The sequence below is a fragment of the Schistocerca gregaria genome, chromosome 7 (genome assembly GCF_023897955.1).
Source record: "Schistocerca gregaria isolate iqSchGreg1 chromosome 7, iqSchGreg1.2, whole genome shotgun sequence".
Classification (NCBI taxonomy): Eukaryota; Metazoa; Arthropoda; class Insecta; order Orthoptera; family Acrididae; genus Schistocerca; species Schistocerca gregaria.
Genome location: NC_064926.1, coordinates 533,957,685 through 533,974,080, shown reverse-complemented (window position 1 = coordinate 533,974,080; position 16,396 = coordinate 533,957,685). Strand labels below are relative to the sequence as shown.

At 38.6% G+C, this 16,396-nt stretch overlaps 1 protein-coding gene across 3 annotated transcripts in view; it reads left to right on the top strand.

Annotated features, from left to right (window-relative positions):
* The window catches only part of LOC126282025 (protein lethal(2)k10201), a 224,791-nt gene that overhangs the window by 165,050 nt on the left and 43,345 nt on the right, over positions 1-16,396 (top strand). For all 3 annotated transcript variants that reach the window (XM_049981421.1, XM_049981424.1, XM_049981422.1), the window contains exon 4: positions 13,693-13,844. In XM_049981421.1, the coding sequence (XP_049837378.1) occupies positions 13,693-13,844 (152 nt within the window). The remainder of the gene's footprint in view (positions 1-13,692; positions 13,845-16,396) is intronic.

Here is a 16,396-nt window from a genome sequence, read left to right as displayed (position 1 = left end):
CCGATTTCCTTCCCAGTCCTTCCCTAACCCAAGCTTGCGCTCCGTCTCTAATGACCTCGTTGTCGACGGGACGACACTAACCACCACCACCACCTTAATCAGATAGGTAAGTTAAATTTAAAAAAGGAAATGGATTGCGTGAAGTTAGATACAGTGGGAATTATTGAAGTGCTGTAGCATGAAGAACAGGACTTCTGGTCAGGTGAGTAAAAAAATCAAATGGGGGTAATGCAAGAGTAAGTGTAATAATGAATAAAAAGAAAAAGGGATGTGGGTAAGGTACTGTGAATAGGATAGTGAACGCAGCATAGTAGCCAAGACACACACAAAGTCAACACCCTCAACAGTAGTACAAGTTTGAAAGAATGTATGTTGGGATAAAATAAAGTATTCAGATAATTAAGTGGAATGAAATTTTAATTGTAATGGCAGCTTAGAATTCGGCAATAGGAAAAGGGAGAGAAGGAAAAATAGTGGGAGAACATAGTCTGGTGGAAAGGGGAGTTACCTGGTAGAATTTTGCACAGAGTGTAATTTAACTGTTGCTAACACTTGGTTTAAGAATAACAATAAAAAATGGTTATATACTTGTAACAGACTTGTAGACAGATAAGACAGATTTTGATCCAGATTTTAAACATTTCCAGTGTTCACGAACCAGAGATTAAAACCCAATAAATTGCAAAAGATGGGCACCTAAGGAGGTAAGTACTGCACAAACTGAATCAACCAGAATTTATTGAGAGTTATAGAGGGAACATTAAGCAATAATTGACTGAAACAGAGGAAGGGAATACTATTGAAGATGAACTGGTAGAAAGCTAAAGAAGAATGCATTTCCAAGGGAAAAACAGGTGCTAGTTGTAGGAAAATTAAAGAGAGAAAACAGAAGTATATATGTGTATATCGAGAGCTCAAATGGCAAGCCCAATACTAAGCAAAGAAGGGAAAGCTGAAATGTGGAAGTAATATATAGAAGGGCTATACAAGTAAAATTTATGTATTTATCATGTCAAAAGTATATATAGTTGACATAATTATACAAGTAAAATGAACTTAAAGATAATATCATAGAAACACAAGAAGAAACAAATGGAGATGAGATGGGAGGCTTGGTGCTATGGTAAGAATTATTTCCCATGGTGTGCTTAAACAGACAAAATGCCCTCAGACTGCAAGAAAAAAGGAATAATTCCAGTTCCAAGGAAGGAAGGTGCTGATGTGTGGATATTACCAAACTATAAATTTAATGTAATGGTTGAAAAATAACCAAGCAAATAATTTACAGAAAATGCACAAACTAATAGAAACTGACATTGGGGGAGATCAGCTTGGTTTTGGGACAAATGTAGAAACACATGAGGTAACACAGACCCTATGATTTATCTTAGATGATGATCCTCTTTTGGAGTAGTTGAAAAAACTCCATAACAGCTAATTAAACACCATCTAGAATGGTGACTGGAATTAAAGAATTTACTTTCAGGGCATCAGTTCAGTTTTTGGAAAGGAGCTGTAGACAACCTTTCTAGTTTGCAGCCTAAAACTCCCTGTGCTTGCAGTGGCGAATGTGACCTTCAAATATAAGTTTTTGTCATTAAGTACATGGGACAATGTTCTTATTGTGATTGTGCTTAAAAGATTAAGTGATGTGGGCTTTCCAAAAGAACTTGTATTTGGCATCCAAAATCTCATCTTTCAAAGAATCATATAGTGGAGATGATGAGTCATAGATAGGCACAACAAAAAGACAGTCAATCCTTTTTGCTAGTTTTACAGGGTGAGCATAAAATATTTAGTGTATCATATTATTTTGAATGGGTCAGGTACACTTTGAGAATAACAATATCATTGAAATAAGGAACTATTGTATTTATGAACCTAAACATTATTCAGAACCATAATGTTGCTTATTGCTAGGCGCAGGAGCTAGAAACTCTGTAGGAAGCCCTTATATAATTTTAGCATGTTAAATAAATTATTTACTAGTTCAGACAGTTATTATTTACATATACAACACAGTTTTCATGTGCATCACTGCATAAAATACATTAACACCCCTTCCTGAAACAAAATAATGTGAATTCTTGCACTGCTCTGAGCATTTCATATTCACAGGTTTCACACACAATTTGAATGATCATCATATTTCTTTTCATTGGGTATGTTCTATAAAATTGTGCTCAGTATTATGTGACACACTGTGTTCAGATCCGGAGGTCTGCATACTTATTGGATTTATATCCTTCACTTCAGGAAGTACTTTAATAGTGATTGTAGAGCAACACTTCATCATCCACAAATGTCAATTTCAAACACTGGAAAATCGAGGATGGAATGTAACAACACCAGAGGAGGAAACACACACACACACACACACACACACACACACACACACAATTTGCACACACGTCTGCAGTCTCAGAGAACTGAAACAACACTGCAAGCAGCAGCACCAATGCATGATGGGAGTGGTAACTGGGTGCGGGTAAGGAGGAGGCTGGGGTGGGGAGGGGGAGGGATAGTATGGTGGGAGTGGCAGACAGTGAAGTGTTGCAGTTTAGACCAAGGGTAGGAGAGAAGGTGCAGAGAGGGGAGGCGGTAAGTAGCGGAAAAGAGAGAAATAAAAATATAAGAAATTAAAAGACTGGGTGTGGCAGTGAAATGACGGCTGTATAGTGCTGGAATGGGATCAGGGAGGGGACTGGATGAGTGAGGACAGTGACTAACGAAGGTTGAGGCCAGGAGGGTTACGGGAAGGTAGGATCTATTGCAAGGAAAGTTCCCACCTGCGCATTTCAGAAAAGCTGGTGTTGATGGGAAGGATCCATTTGGAACAGGCTGTGAAGCAGTCATTGAGATGAGGAGTATCATGTTTGGCTGCATATTCAACTACAGGGTGGTCCACTTGTTTTTTGGCCACATTTTGTCGGTGGCATGTGGACAGACAGTTTGTTGGTTGTCATGCCTACATAGAATGCTGCACAGTGGTTGCAGCTTAGCTTGTAAATCACGTGACTGGTTTCACAGGTAGCCCTGCCTTTGATGTGATGGGTAATGTTAGTGACCGGACTGGAGTAGGTGATGGTAGGAGGATGTATGGGACAGGTCTTGCATCTAGGTCTATTACAGGGGTATGAGCCATGAGGTAAGGGATTGGGAGCAGGGGTTGTGTAAGGATGGACAAGTATATTGTGTAGGTTCGGTGGATGGCGGAATACCACGGTGGGAGGAGTGGGAAGGATAGTGGGAAGGACATTTCTCATTTCAGGGCACGACGAGAGGTAATCTAAACCCTGGCGGAGAATGTAATTCAGTTGCTCCAGTCCCAGATGGTACTGAGTTCCGAGGGGAATGCTCCTCTGTGGCCGGACTGTGGGACTTTGGGAGGTGGTGGGAGATTATCCTCCAGTCCTTGTACAAAAACAAATCTCCCTTGCCTTATCTTTCCAATCTCCCACCACCTCCCACAGTGTGGGCTTTGAGGAATTATTTCAGGCAAATTTCTTTTGTGTTGTGAAAAAAGGTGTTTGTGTGTATATGCTACACTCCTGGAAATGGAAAAAAGAACACATTGACACCGGTGTGTCAGACCCACCATACTTGCTCCGGACACTGAGAGAGGGCTGTACAAGCAATGATCACACGCACGGCACAGCGGACACACCAGGAATCGCGGTGTTGGCCGTCGAATGGCGCTAGCTGCGCAGCATTTGTGCACCGCCGCCGTCAGTGTCAGCCAGTTTGCCGTCGCATACGGAGCTCCATCGCAGTCTTTAACACTGGTAGCATGCCCCGACAGCGTGGACGTGAACCGTATGTGCAGTTGACGGACTTAGAGCGAGGGCGTATAGTGGGAATGCGGGAGGCCGGGTCGACGTACCGCCGAATTGTTCAACACGTGGGGCGTGAGGTCTCCACAGTACATCGATGTTGTCGTCAGTGGTCGGCGGAAGGTGCACGTGCCCGTTGACCTGGGACCGGACCGCAGCGACGCACGGATGCACGCTAAGACCGTAGGATCCTACGCAGTGCCATAGGGGACCGCACCGCCACTTCCCAGCAAATTAGGGACATTGGTGCTCCGGGGGTATCGGCGAGGACCATTCGCAACCGTCTCCATGATGCTGGGCTACGGTCCCGCACACGTCTTCCGCTCACGCCCCAACATCGTGCAGCCCGCCTCCAGTGGTGTCGCGACAGGCGTGAATGGAGGGACGAATGGAGACGTGTCGTCTTCAGCGATGAGAGTCTTTTCTGCCTTGGTGCCAATGATGGTCGTATGCGTGTTTGGCGCCGTGCAGGTGAGCACCACAATCAGGACTGCATACGACCGAGGCACACAGGGCCAACACCCGGCATCATGGTGTGGGGAGCGATCTCCTACACTGGCCGTACACCTCTGGTGATCGTCGAGGGGACACTGAATAGTGCACGGTACATCCAAACCATCATCAAACCCATCGTTCAACCATTCCTAGACCGGCAAGGGAACTTGCTGTTCCAACAGGACAATGCACGTCCGCATGTATCCCGTGCCACCCAACGTGCTCTAGAAGGTGTAAGTCAACTACCCTGGCCAGCAAGATCTCCGGATCTGTCCCCCATTGAGCATGTTTGGGACTGGATGAAGCGTCTTCTCACGCGGTCTGCACGAATGCTAGTCCAACTGAGGCGCCAGGTGGAAATGGCATGGCAAGCCGTTCCACAGGACTACATCCAGCATCTCTACGATCGTCTCCATGGGAGAATAGCAGCCTGCATTGCTGCGAAAGGTGGATATACACTGTACTAGTGCCGACATTGTGCATGCTCTGTTGCCTGTGTCTATGTGCCTGTGGTTCTGTCAGTGTGATCATGTGATGTATCTGACCCCAGGAATGTGTCAATAAAGTTTCCCCTTCCTGGGACAATGAATTCACGGTGTTCTTATTTCAATTTCAAGGAGTGTATTTGGATGTTTGTTATGGCTAGCAGAATTATCGGACCAGAATCCTAGTTTTGTGTTTGAAATGATCTTCAGCCCATTTTAACTCAAATGATATACGTCATTACTGACCTGTCAATCAATTGGTTCCTCTCAAACCACTCAGTAGCCATTGTTGCATGCTATTTCATGAATAAAACTAAGTCAAATGTCTAGAGCTTGTGCAAATAAAATTACTGACCTTTGTTGAGATGTGGCACTGGAAGACATTTCTAACGGTCCAAGGTGATTTATATGATCTGCTTTTGACTCTTCATTAGTTAGTTTCTCGATCCATGGATCTTTTGGATGATAGATAATAATGATGTGGAATGAGTTATTTTGCATTCACATTGCAAATTAATTTGTACATATGGTTACATTCGTACATTTCTGAGTTGATTTTCTTACTTTCTTTCTTTATATTTTTTCAAAAGGAAAAATATATACAGATGTTGTGGATTAGTAAGTCCTACCCACCAACTTTTATACAGTACAGTAATAGAAGTTCTTATACAGCATAGGAGTTTCCAAGAAAAACTTTCTCAGTTTGTTTTACAATTTTGCTTTGCACCCCTTTTTGCGTTAAAGATGACCTTAATGTGGAGTATTGAATGTCAGTTTTCCTTCCGGTGTTGTAATAATGTACATCGTTGAACTGTAGTGGATTATTTACAACAAACTTCATGACAGAGTAAATATACTATGAAGGAGTGGTCTGAATGCCCAACTCCTTAAATAGATGTCTACAAGATGATCATGGGTGAGCACCACATATTAGTCTTACAGAACATTTTTGTGCAATGAAGACCATCTTTCTTAAAGATGAGTTGCCCCAGAACGTTATTCCATATGACATTATTGAATGAAATTTGTCTCTCCCCAAGATTTGCAATGATTCTAAGTGCAAAAGTGGCTGAACTAAGTTGTTTTAGAGCTTGTAACATTTGCCTGCTTTATTCCTTCAGCAATAACCCTCAGTGTTGACATACTGCATTGTTATACTGGCTGAAAAATGAGGGGTAGAAATTCAACACTGACTACTGTAAATGACGAAGCCGACACTTACGCAGTTGCGTTTCACAGTTCTTTACTTTCACTGTTCGCAACCCCCTCCCCAGACACATTTCACAGTTATCTGGCCAGTTCACTATCGGTTGATAAGACTCATTAATAGGTTGCAGGCAATACCAGCATAGTGCAACAACAGTTTGCTGTTCAACATTCATGAGCAGTAAAAACCTAACCACACTGTTCACAGTTTTTGCAGAATAATTCGGCACGTGTGACATTACTTCATAAATAATTTGAACAGGTATTGTCATTACTTGATCTAACACATGGCCTATTTGTGTTGCACTCATTTCACTGTTAAGTTGGTGTATTGTTGTTGCTTGAAACAATACATAAATCCCTTCTGAAAATCGGCCATGGACTGACTGGCTCACAACCAAAAATCCATCCTTTGCATATCCTCACAATAATAGGCACTGAAACTATTCTTTGTACGATGTTTTAAGTTACAGAAATTACAATTAAAACATATCTCATTCAATTAAGTGAATACATTGAAAAGTTCCTTCTTTTTAACAGTTTATTCTATCACAGTGATTAGGCCAAATTATTTGTTTAAATAATGAAATTAACAGATATAGTTATACAAACAATACTTTTGACAAACCTGGTAATTATTTTGGAGTTAATTAAGGGCTGGATTTTGCACCTTTCAGAATCCACTAGATAGAAGATCCTTTGTTGCAGCCATTTAGAACCACATTTTGTTTCCTGTCTTCAAGATGTGATTTTTAGCCAGTTACCTATAGGCCCTTTGATTCCGTAATGATAGGCCTTCTCCAAGAGTATCTTGCGGTTTACACAATCAAAGGCCTTGGAAAGATCACAGAAGACACTAACTGGTGACTTATTACTATTAATAGACTCCAAGACATCATTTGTGAGTGAGTATATGGCACGTTCTGTGGAAACCCCTTTTTGAAAACCAAACTGTCTATGGTTAATAATATTAAGTTCATCAAGATGTGCCACAATCCTGTTATACACTGCCTTTTCAAGAACCTTTGAAAACGTTGTTAAGAGAGAGACAGGACAATAATTTTTGACATCTGTAATATCATCAGACTTGAAAAGAGGTCTCACAATGGCATATTTCATTCTCTCTGTAACAACTCCCTCACAAAGAGACGTATTGCAAATGTGAGCATATACTATACTTACATCATTACTGCAGGCTTTCAACAGTTTACTAGAGATTTTATCTATACCTGAATATCCTTTTCTTTTCAATGAGTGAATTATTATTTTTTTATTTCATTAACAGTTTTGGGTGGTACTTTTTTACCATTAAAACTTTGTGGAATGTTAAGTTTCAGAATATCTGCAGCTTCCCTTAGGTCACCACTGCAACCTATTTGAGAAGTGACAGTTAGCAAGTGGTTATTAATGTCTGTTATCTGTTTACTATCAGTTATTTCCAAATCATTAATTTTTAGGACAGCAGTTTTTACATTGTAAGATGGTGCAGTACCTGTTTCCCTCTTTATTACATTCCAAATTGTTCTGATTTTATTATTTGAACAATTAATTTCAGATTCTATGCACATACTTTTAGATTTTTAAATGACTTTAGTTAAAATTTTACATTAAGCCCCATAATAGTTCATCTGGAGGGGATTATTGGATTGTCTGGATATTATATACAGTTTTCTTTTTCTCTGGCACGATATTTTTATACCCTCTATAAAGCATGATATGGAGACAAAATAGAAAGCAAATAGGAGACATTAAAAGAAGTGTACTGACAGACATGAAGATCATGGAGCAAACCAAAATAAATCAAATCTCCAGGGAAATTCAAGCACTAAAACATAATTTAAGAACAAAGATAGCTGAACCTTCTACAGGACTACCTAAAAGCACTTAAATAGGTAGCAACCTTCAACCCTAAATTTTCCAAGAAAAATGGGAAAGTGCAAGTGAAAATTGTGACTCTTGGCCAGACACTTTGAGAAATTGTTAAATTCTGAAGACCTGGAAGATAAATGGTCAGGAATAATTCCAGAACAAAGTAATGAAAATTCGGTCCCACCAGGCGAAAAATACCTTTCAATAGTTAATCACAAAGCCTCAAGGAAAGACCCTATAACAGAAGAAATACTGAAAAGAGGGGAGGAAATGACAATTACAGCATTGAAGCAAGAAATGGAAAACACCTGGGAATCAGAATTAATCCCTGATGATAATTAGAAAACTGATCTGATTCATCCTTTGCATGAAAAGGTGATACAATCAATCTCAGCAACTGTTGTGCTGTTTGATTGGTCCTATAACAAATAAATTACTATCAAACACACTGCAGACAAAGACAGTGGAACAAATAGATCATCAGCTTGAGGAATAACAAGCAGGCTAAAGAAAAGGAAGATCACGTGTGGAACAGATGTGGTGGTTGGAAAGAGTACTGGGAAACTTTCTACAAAGATATGGTAGTGCTCTTTCTACACTTCAAAAAGTATATGATTTGGATGGCAGGGAAGTGTTATTTGGCATACTGCTAGAATCCAGAGTGGACACAAAGTCAATAGAAATTATCTAGTTGACATTAACAGGTACCCATTTTAAAGTATTTTATGGGGCAATTCTCCAAGGAGTCTAATAATAAAGTAGGGGTGAGAGAGATTGATGAGCTGTCATCATTTCTTTTTAACTTGGATTTGGAAATCATCCATGACTGGAAAAAAGAACTAGGCAGGAAAGGGTTGCTCGGTTACGTAGACACTGGAGTATCTAAAAGTAGGATCAAGAGCAACTTCCTTGCTTTCACCAACAATCTCACGATCTAATTGACAGACAATATACAGGGTGGCGTACGAAATGTGTTACCAACTGTTTCGTTCACAGTTTACAACACACATTAGATATCCCGATGGGATCTCTACAGCAGTACCAGCAGAGCTTGGAAAAACAAATGAGTTCCGAAATGACATGTAATTCACGATACTGCCACTAGGAAACTAGTAAGCAGGAATGGCTGACAATGGAAGATTGACGACACAGCAACGATCGGCAATTGTGTTACTTTTTCGTGAAACTAAAAGCCTTGTTGTGACTTAGAGGTGTTTTTGACAACAGTTTAACACACGATGGGTCCCTTGCAAGAAGACCATCCACACATTGGACGATAAATTTGTACAGGAAGGAACAATATTGGAAGTGAAGCGACCTTGGCCTAAGCCTGTTTGTTCGCTGGAGAATATTGAAGCGGTACAAGTTGCTGTACAGGGAAGTCCCGGGAAATCGTGTAGAAAGGCAGCAGTGCAACTGGGAATATCCAGACGCTCCGTTCAACACATTCTAAAAAGTGACCTCCATATGTACCCATACAAGATGACCTGTGCACAGAAGCTCACTGAAGAACACAAGCAGCAGAGACTACTGTTTGCTCAGTGGGCGGAGGATAGTGAAGAAACTATCAACAATGTTTGGTTTTCAGACAAGGCGCATTTTCATTTAGACGGTGTGGTTAACAAACAAAATGTACGCTTTTGGTCCACTGAAAACCCACAAGTGCTTCATAAACGACAACATTATGCTCAGAGGATTACAGTGTGGGCAGCAATTTCCAGTCATGGATTTATTGGACTCTTTTTCTTTAAAGAAACTGCGAACAGCAAGCGTTATTTGAGCATGCTTCGCAATAGCTTCATTCCACAGCTTCTAGCTACTGCCTTGCCCTTCAACATACAGTGGCTCATGCAAGATGGAGCAAGGCCACATACTGCAAACACGGTGTTGGAGTTTTTACACAAGCATTTCGACATGCGGATCATTTCACTCAGGTTTCCAGGTCGCTTCAAATGACGGACAAAATTGGCCCGCAATAGACCAGACCTCAATCCATGTGACTTTTTTCTTTGGCGGTACCTAAACGAAAAAAATTTCCTGAAACATTCACGTGATTTAATGGAGCTCAGAAGACTTATTCTTCAAGCTTGCAATGAAATTACAGAAGACTAGTGCCGTAGGGTAATCACTAACTTCAGTGTTCATTTGAAGGAAGTTAGGAAATGAAATGGTGGACATATTAAGCATGTGCTGAGTTAGAACCAATCTCCATGGACGGCTCTTCATTGTAGTATATGTTCCTTTCAGATTATATTAAAAACAAAGATTCCAAGACTTACCAAGCGGGAAAGCGCCGGCAGACAGACACATGAACAAAACACACAAACACACACACATAATTACGAGCTTTCGCAACTGGCAGTTGCTTCGTCAGGAAAGAGGGAAGGAGAGGGAAAAATGAAAGGATGTGGGTTTTAAGGGAGAGGGTAAGGAGTCATTCCAATCCCGGGAGCGGAAAGACTTCCCTTAGGGGAAAAAAAGGACAGGTGTACACTCGCGCGCACACACACACACATATCCATCCGCACATACACAGACAAATATGTCTGCTTGTGTCTGTGTATGTGCGGATGGATATGTGTGTGTGTGTGTGTGTGCGAGTGTACACCTGTCCTTTTTTTCCCCTAAGGGAAGTCTTTCCGCTCCCGGGATTGGAATGACTCCTTACCCTCTCCCTTAAAACCCACATCCTTTCATTTTTCCCTCTCCTTCCCTCTTTCCTGACGAAGCAACTGCCAGTTGCGAAAGCTCGTAATTATGTGTGTGTGTTTGTGTGTTTTGTTCATGTGTCTGTCTGCCGGCGCTTTCCCGCTTGGTAAGTCTTGGAATCTTTGTTTTTAATATATTTTTCCCATTGGAAGTTTCTTTCTGTTTTATTTACATCATCATTAATTCCTTTCAGATTATATTGACAATAAACTTTATATTAAAAAAACAAAATGGTAACACATTTTGTGCACCACCCTGTGAATATACTAAAACAACAAGCAAAAAAAGCCTGACTCCAAATTTCTTTTGACACATGTGTGACAAACATCAGAGCAGTCTGTCATTATCTAGAGAGAAAGAGAGCATGGTAAGGCAGAAGCAGTTGACAATTTTAAATATTTTGGGGAAATCACACAACTAAAAACTAGTGAAAGAGTTGCCTAAAACAGCAGGTGAGAGAAAAAGGCGACTGCTTTTTGCAGAAACTTGCTTTAATCAAGAGAGAAGTCATCTCAAGGCACACAGTCTAAGACAGAACAAAATAGAAATTCAAACAGTGTGTGTGCGCTAAGTGAATGCCTCTGAATGACGGGCCTGTTGGGACTAAACCTGTGAAATTTGAAGGACAAATCCTCAGCAAGATAACGTGTCAAAAGATTGTGAATGAATAATAGAGATTACGATATTTGAAATCAAACCTACAGTTACCAACAAATTGTTCATGGATGTGAGATAAGATCGCAAGTTGTATCGAACTGATGAGACTTCTCAGATCAGACAAAGCATAGGTCACTGGTCCACATCTTTAAAGGTTTCCGTTATCAGTGGGAACTTAATGGGGGACAGAAAAAAAGACATGCTGCCAGAGAAAGAGTGCAGAAATTTGGTTTACAAAGAACAATAGTGTTATCCACACAAACATTCATGATAACTTGAAGCAATAATTGATCGACACTGATGTGTTTCTAAATAACTCAATTGATTTAGGATTAATCTGTAATGACCACGTCATCAACCAGGTGTTTAACTTCATCCATACTTCCTTCAATTAGAAGAACAATGCTACCAATATGGGATGCTGTTATTTTGAATCACAGCCCAGCAACCCATTTGATTTGATTATTTTTCCCCTTAACAACATGGACCAAAACTACTTGGTCAGTAGACAGGGTATTAAATTATTGGTTGTCAAGAGGATGTCTTAGCTGCTTACTTGTGTAGTTGGAAACTGACATTTTTCACTCTGCACCATAATATTATCCACACAAACATTCGTGATAACTTTAAGCAATAGTTGATTAATATTGATGTGTTCCAAATAACTCAATTGAAAGATAAGCAGGGGTGGTACAAGAGTGGCCATATTAAACTGGATAAAATGACTTCAGAAATCAGCGAATATTTGACTATTTTTTTAATAATTATGTAGCAATATAGGTTGCAATGTACATCAAGTTAACAAAAGAATGAGAGTGGCAAATAGATTACTATCTAAACCGATAAGTATCATTTAACTTAAAATGGGTGTCTTATTATTTATTAATATACATTGGATGTATTTTAATGAAAGGAGAGCTGAAACTATGGAAGAAAAAGTGGGTTGGTGAAGGTAAAAGACTCAAAACAGCAACTGAAGCTTTAAAGAACTGTGACAAGCAGTTTTCCCAAACATACATGTTTTACTTCAAATATTCGGGACTATTTCTGTCACCACAAGCACTCCTGAACTAAGCTTCTCTATTTTGAGACGAATAAAGACTTATTTGTGTAACACAATGGGGCTGGTGAGACTAAATAGATTGGCTCTTGTAAATATCCATAAAGAAACAGATGTGGACATTGAAAATATCATTGGCATATTCAGTAAAAATAAACAGGGACAAATGAGCATGAAAAATTGGGCAGAAGACAGAAATACCTAGTGAATTTTGTTACAGAATTTTTTTTTAATATTCATGTCAAGTTCAGGTTTTTACATTCATGTCATTTTCTGTATCCAGAAAATCAACGAAAATTAGTTTGTTGTAAGTTCGCCTTTTTTATGGCATATGTAATTTATAAAATCTCCCATGTTAAAATAAGTATTTTTAACCTGACATCCAAAACAGTACTTTAAGCAACACCAAATTTTACCAATTTGTAGGTGGAGAACACCAGCTGAGCAGTTTTCGTTTAGGCTGACTCCAACTATACATTGCAAAGAAAGGAAAAAAAGACAAAGAAATAATTGCAAATGTCTGCCAAAGCAGGTATCTGCTAAAACACCACAGAAAATGTGCCTGATTAGTCTTGCGAGGGACATCCTATGTAGTGTAATTTCAGTTTGTCAAGAACATCATTGCATTCTATTTTTGATTGGATTCTAGGAGTGGGGAGGTGGGGACTGATATTCTTTATTGATAGTAGTTTTTAGATCACACAGTGTTATACTTCAATGATACCTGGTGTCAGCCGAGAAAACACAGCATGTTTCGTGCTTTCACTTGCTATGATTATTGCCCCACTTGATGGAGCAGTCTCCCAAATGTTGCCAACTGTAGGGCAGCTACTGCAGACAGACAAGACATAGGGAGACTATCTGTCATTAAAACTGATGCTGGCTGGCTGCTTCAGAATTTCATTTTCTTCCCTTATCTTTCCCTTGAAAGTAAATGGCTGCCTAGCTAGTACATGTCATGGAACTGTATAGTTTTGATGCACTGATTGTGACATGACAATGATTGTCAACTCTAATGATTCTGATACAGTTTGCAAATTTGTCCATACTGACAGTGAAATTTTGCTTCTGGTAATCAGTGAGTTACAGTTACAATTCAAAGAAAGTTAATGGCTAAGAAATTTCTAAATCACAGTTTTAATAAAATAGTTAATGATTGGCAATTATTTAGAAAAAAATTTAACTAATTTAAATGTAGCTTTGAAGTGTAAAATGAAAATTTACCATGAGAAACAGCTTTATTTATGGAGAATTTTTTGTGTAAATGTCAACACCATTTTGACATTACTATCAGTTGCAGAGTATTGAAGTGTGTGGTTTCATTTACACAGTAAACTGTGTCTGTACTAGGTAATGCTCTATCTACCACTTCTCACAGGAAATGGAGAAGACGTTGGAAGTACTGTCGCAGATCAAAGCATGTCATTGATATTCGAAAGTTCCGTTCTCATCTCCTGGAGAAGCAGCGTGCAATACATTTACTAGGCCGTGTATGTGTGACATTGTTGGTGAAGAACATTGCCGTGGCATGTAAGTAATTTACTTCCTTTGTACATGACATTTTTACAGCTGTAACTTAGAAATAAATGCAAACATGAGTACATTACATAACCTTACATAAAATGGCAACAGTCTCTTGACAGAGTATAAGTTAAGATAAAATAACAACACACATACTAAGTATCAAATTTTTCCTTCTTGCATTACTTGAAGAAATTCAGTTTTTTTTTCTTTTGTTAATTTTTTATTGTTAATGTATGGCTAGATCAAAAGCTTGTGTTAAACATAATTATTAGGTCTGTCTGAGGCAAGATCAGCTAGTTATTTGTGTGCTCCACACCAGAAAAATGGTGATGATGTGTGCAACAACAAACCAGTGTGAGTGAAATACTATAATGGGAGTTGTCAAGGAACGATCAGTTTGTTTTTATAGTCTGTCATTGCCTTTAATTTACTATGAAGGTAAGCAGATATCTTCAGTGTAAGTTGGCATTTTCTGTTTCAGTATCAGGTAAAATCCAGATTAGTAGAAAGCATTTTTATTCCTAGAGTTATAATTCAAAATTTAAGCTGATATGAATGGCAAATTTGATAACAGATTAAATATGTTGTGAATCTGTTGTTGGCATGCCTTGTTGCGTAATTATGTTCAGGAAGCTTGAAGCCATACAACAGTCATATACCTCATTGCATATTTTATTTAACTGGATAGATAAAAAAAAGTATACTCACTCAGTCTTTCCTTCTCATCCCGTATGGTAATTCTCCCCTGACCTGCGTGGTTCTGGGTGACTTTCCCAAAATCTACCCCTTTTTCTAGACCTCTTCAGTCCTTTTCCTTCACCTCTCTTCCTTCCTCTTCAACCCTTATGCCTGGAGAAGGAGCCACTGGCTCTGAAAGCTTGTCAGTTACAACTGTCTTTTATGTGTGTGTTCTGCTGCCGCTTGGTGAGTAGATCTTTTTTATCTATCCAATTAAATAATTTTGTCAATAATTGATTGGTTTCATTGCATATTTTATACTGTATACACTTTAGCTCTAGTGTAGAAATACTCTATGTTACTATTCCGTCTTTCATTAATGAATGTAAGCATGTAAAACTAATTTTCTGGTATTTTGATCACAAAAATCAATTAAAGAGCAGAGAGCAAATGTTCCTAAACTTGATTGTTCAGTAATAATGTTGCAATATGGGATCTTGTGTTGTGTGCAACAATAAAGAATGATATTGCGTATTCTTGCAGTTTGAATTTACAAATTGATCATCAAAGAAGAATCAAAATCCTTTAAATGTTCTTCAAAATCTTATCAGTTGGTAAAGTCATCTTCCGTTTGAAGTTATCAGCTAGCATACCCAGATATCTTGCTCGTTCTATTTTTGATATTGCCTGTGTTCCATTTTCTATTATTATTATTATTATTATTATTATTATTGAATTCACGTTCTTCCTGTGCAGAACTGCCTTGAGAAGTTCAGTGATAATGCATTTGCAAAAGTCAGTCAGCTAATTTACTGAAAAGTTAAGTTACATTTTCTTCTATGGGCTGGTTTAAGGAATTTTGGGGCCCCAGCGAAGTTTGATTTTGGGGACCACGTACTTTTTTGTACAATGTAATTTTGATTACACTTTATATGGTTACATGATTATAAATCATCGTTATGTATGTGTGCATGTGTGCATACGTGCCCATGTTCACAGTTCAAACAGTTTCGATAAAAATGATGGATTGAGGTTTCTTTGAATGTATGTACAAATGGGCCAACAAACTATTTAATACTGCTTACCAGCCGCTTCACATGGGCTTAGGACATGTTGATAAAGATACATATCACTTCAGCAGTGTTTTGTATGGAGTGTAATGTGTTCAGCTCAAGTCATAAGAATACTGAGTAGTATTGATTTCGAAACATTTTTGTGTATTTCTTTGTTTTAAATATATACAAAAATACCAGAAATATACACAACAAAGGTAAATATGCAACAAAAATCAAAAATACATGCACATGAACTTAAAATGAAAAAACCTGTACATAAAACCAACACAAAATAAAACTGGAAAAATAGGAATCTAACAATTTATAAGGCATTGCTAACATTACAGTTATACTAAACCAATTCTGAATCAATTTTAGTTGTGTCTGTTATAGTAAATTACTAAATATTTTCCAAATCTTTTGAAAAGGCCTTCCTTACATCGGAATAGTTTACACATTAAAAAAACTCCTCTCTGGGGCACATTAGGTTACAAAGTAGAACATCATTGTCGCAAAGTCCAATGCAATGCCTCCGTCTTCGATGAATAGAAATAATCCTTGAAAATTACATCTGAAATCATAATGTCTGATACAATATTTCTTTAACTTAGAAGTTTAACAAGTTCACTTATGCTGATTTTGTTATGTATTTAAAAAATGTACTTACAGCATTAACAATTGTGGAAGGGATAGATTGCTACTTACCATAAATATGATACTTTGAGTTGCAGACAGACACAATGAAAAGACTTTTACACACTGAGCTTTTGGCCAAAGCTTTCTTCAGAAAAGAAAGGAAAACAATACATATTTACACGAGCAGTG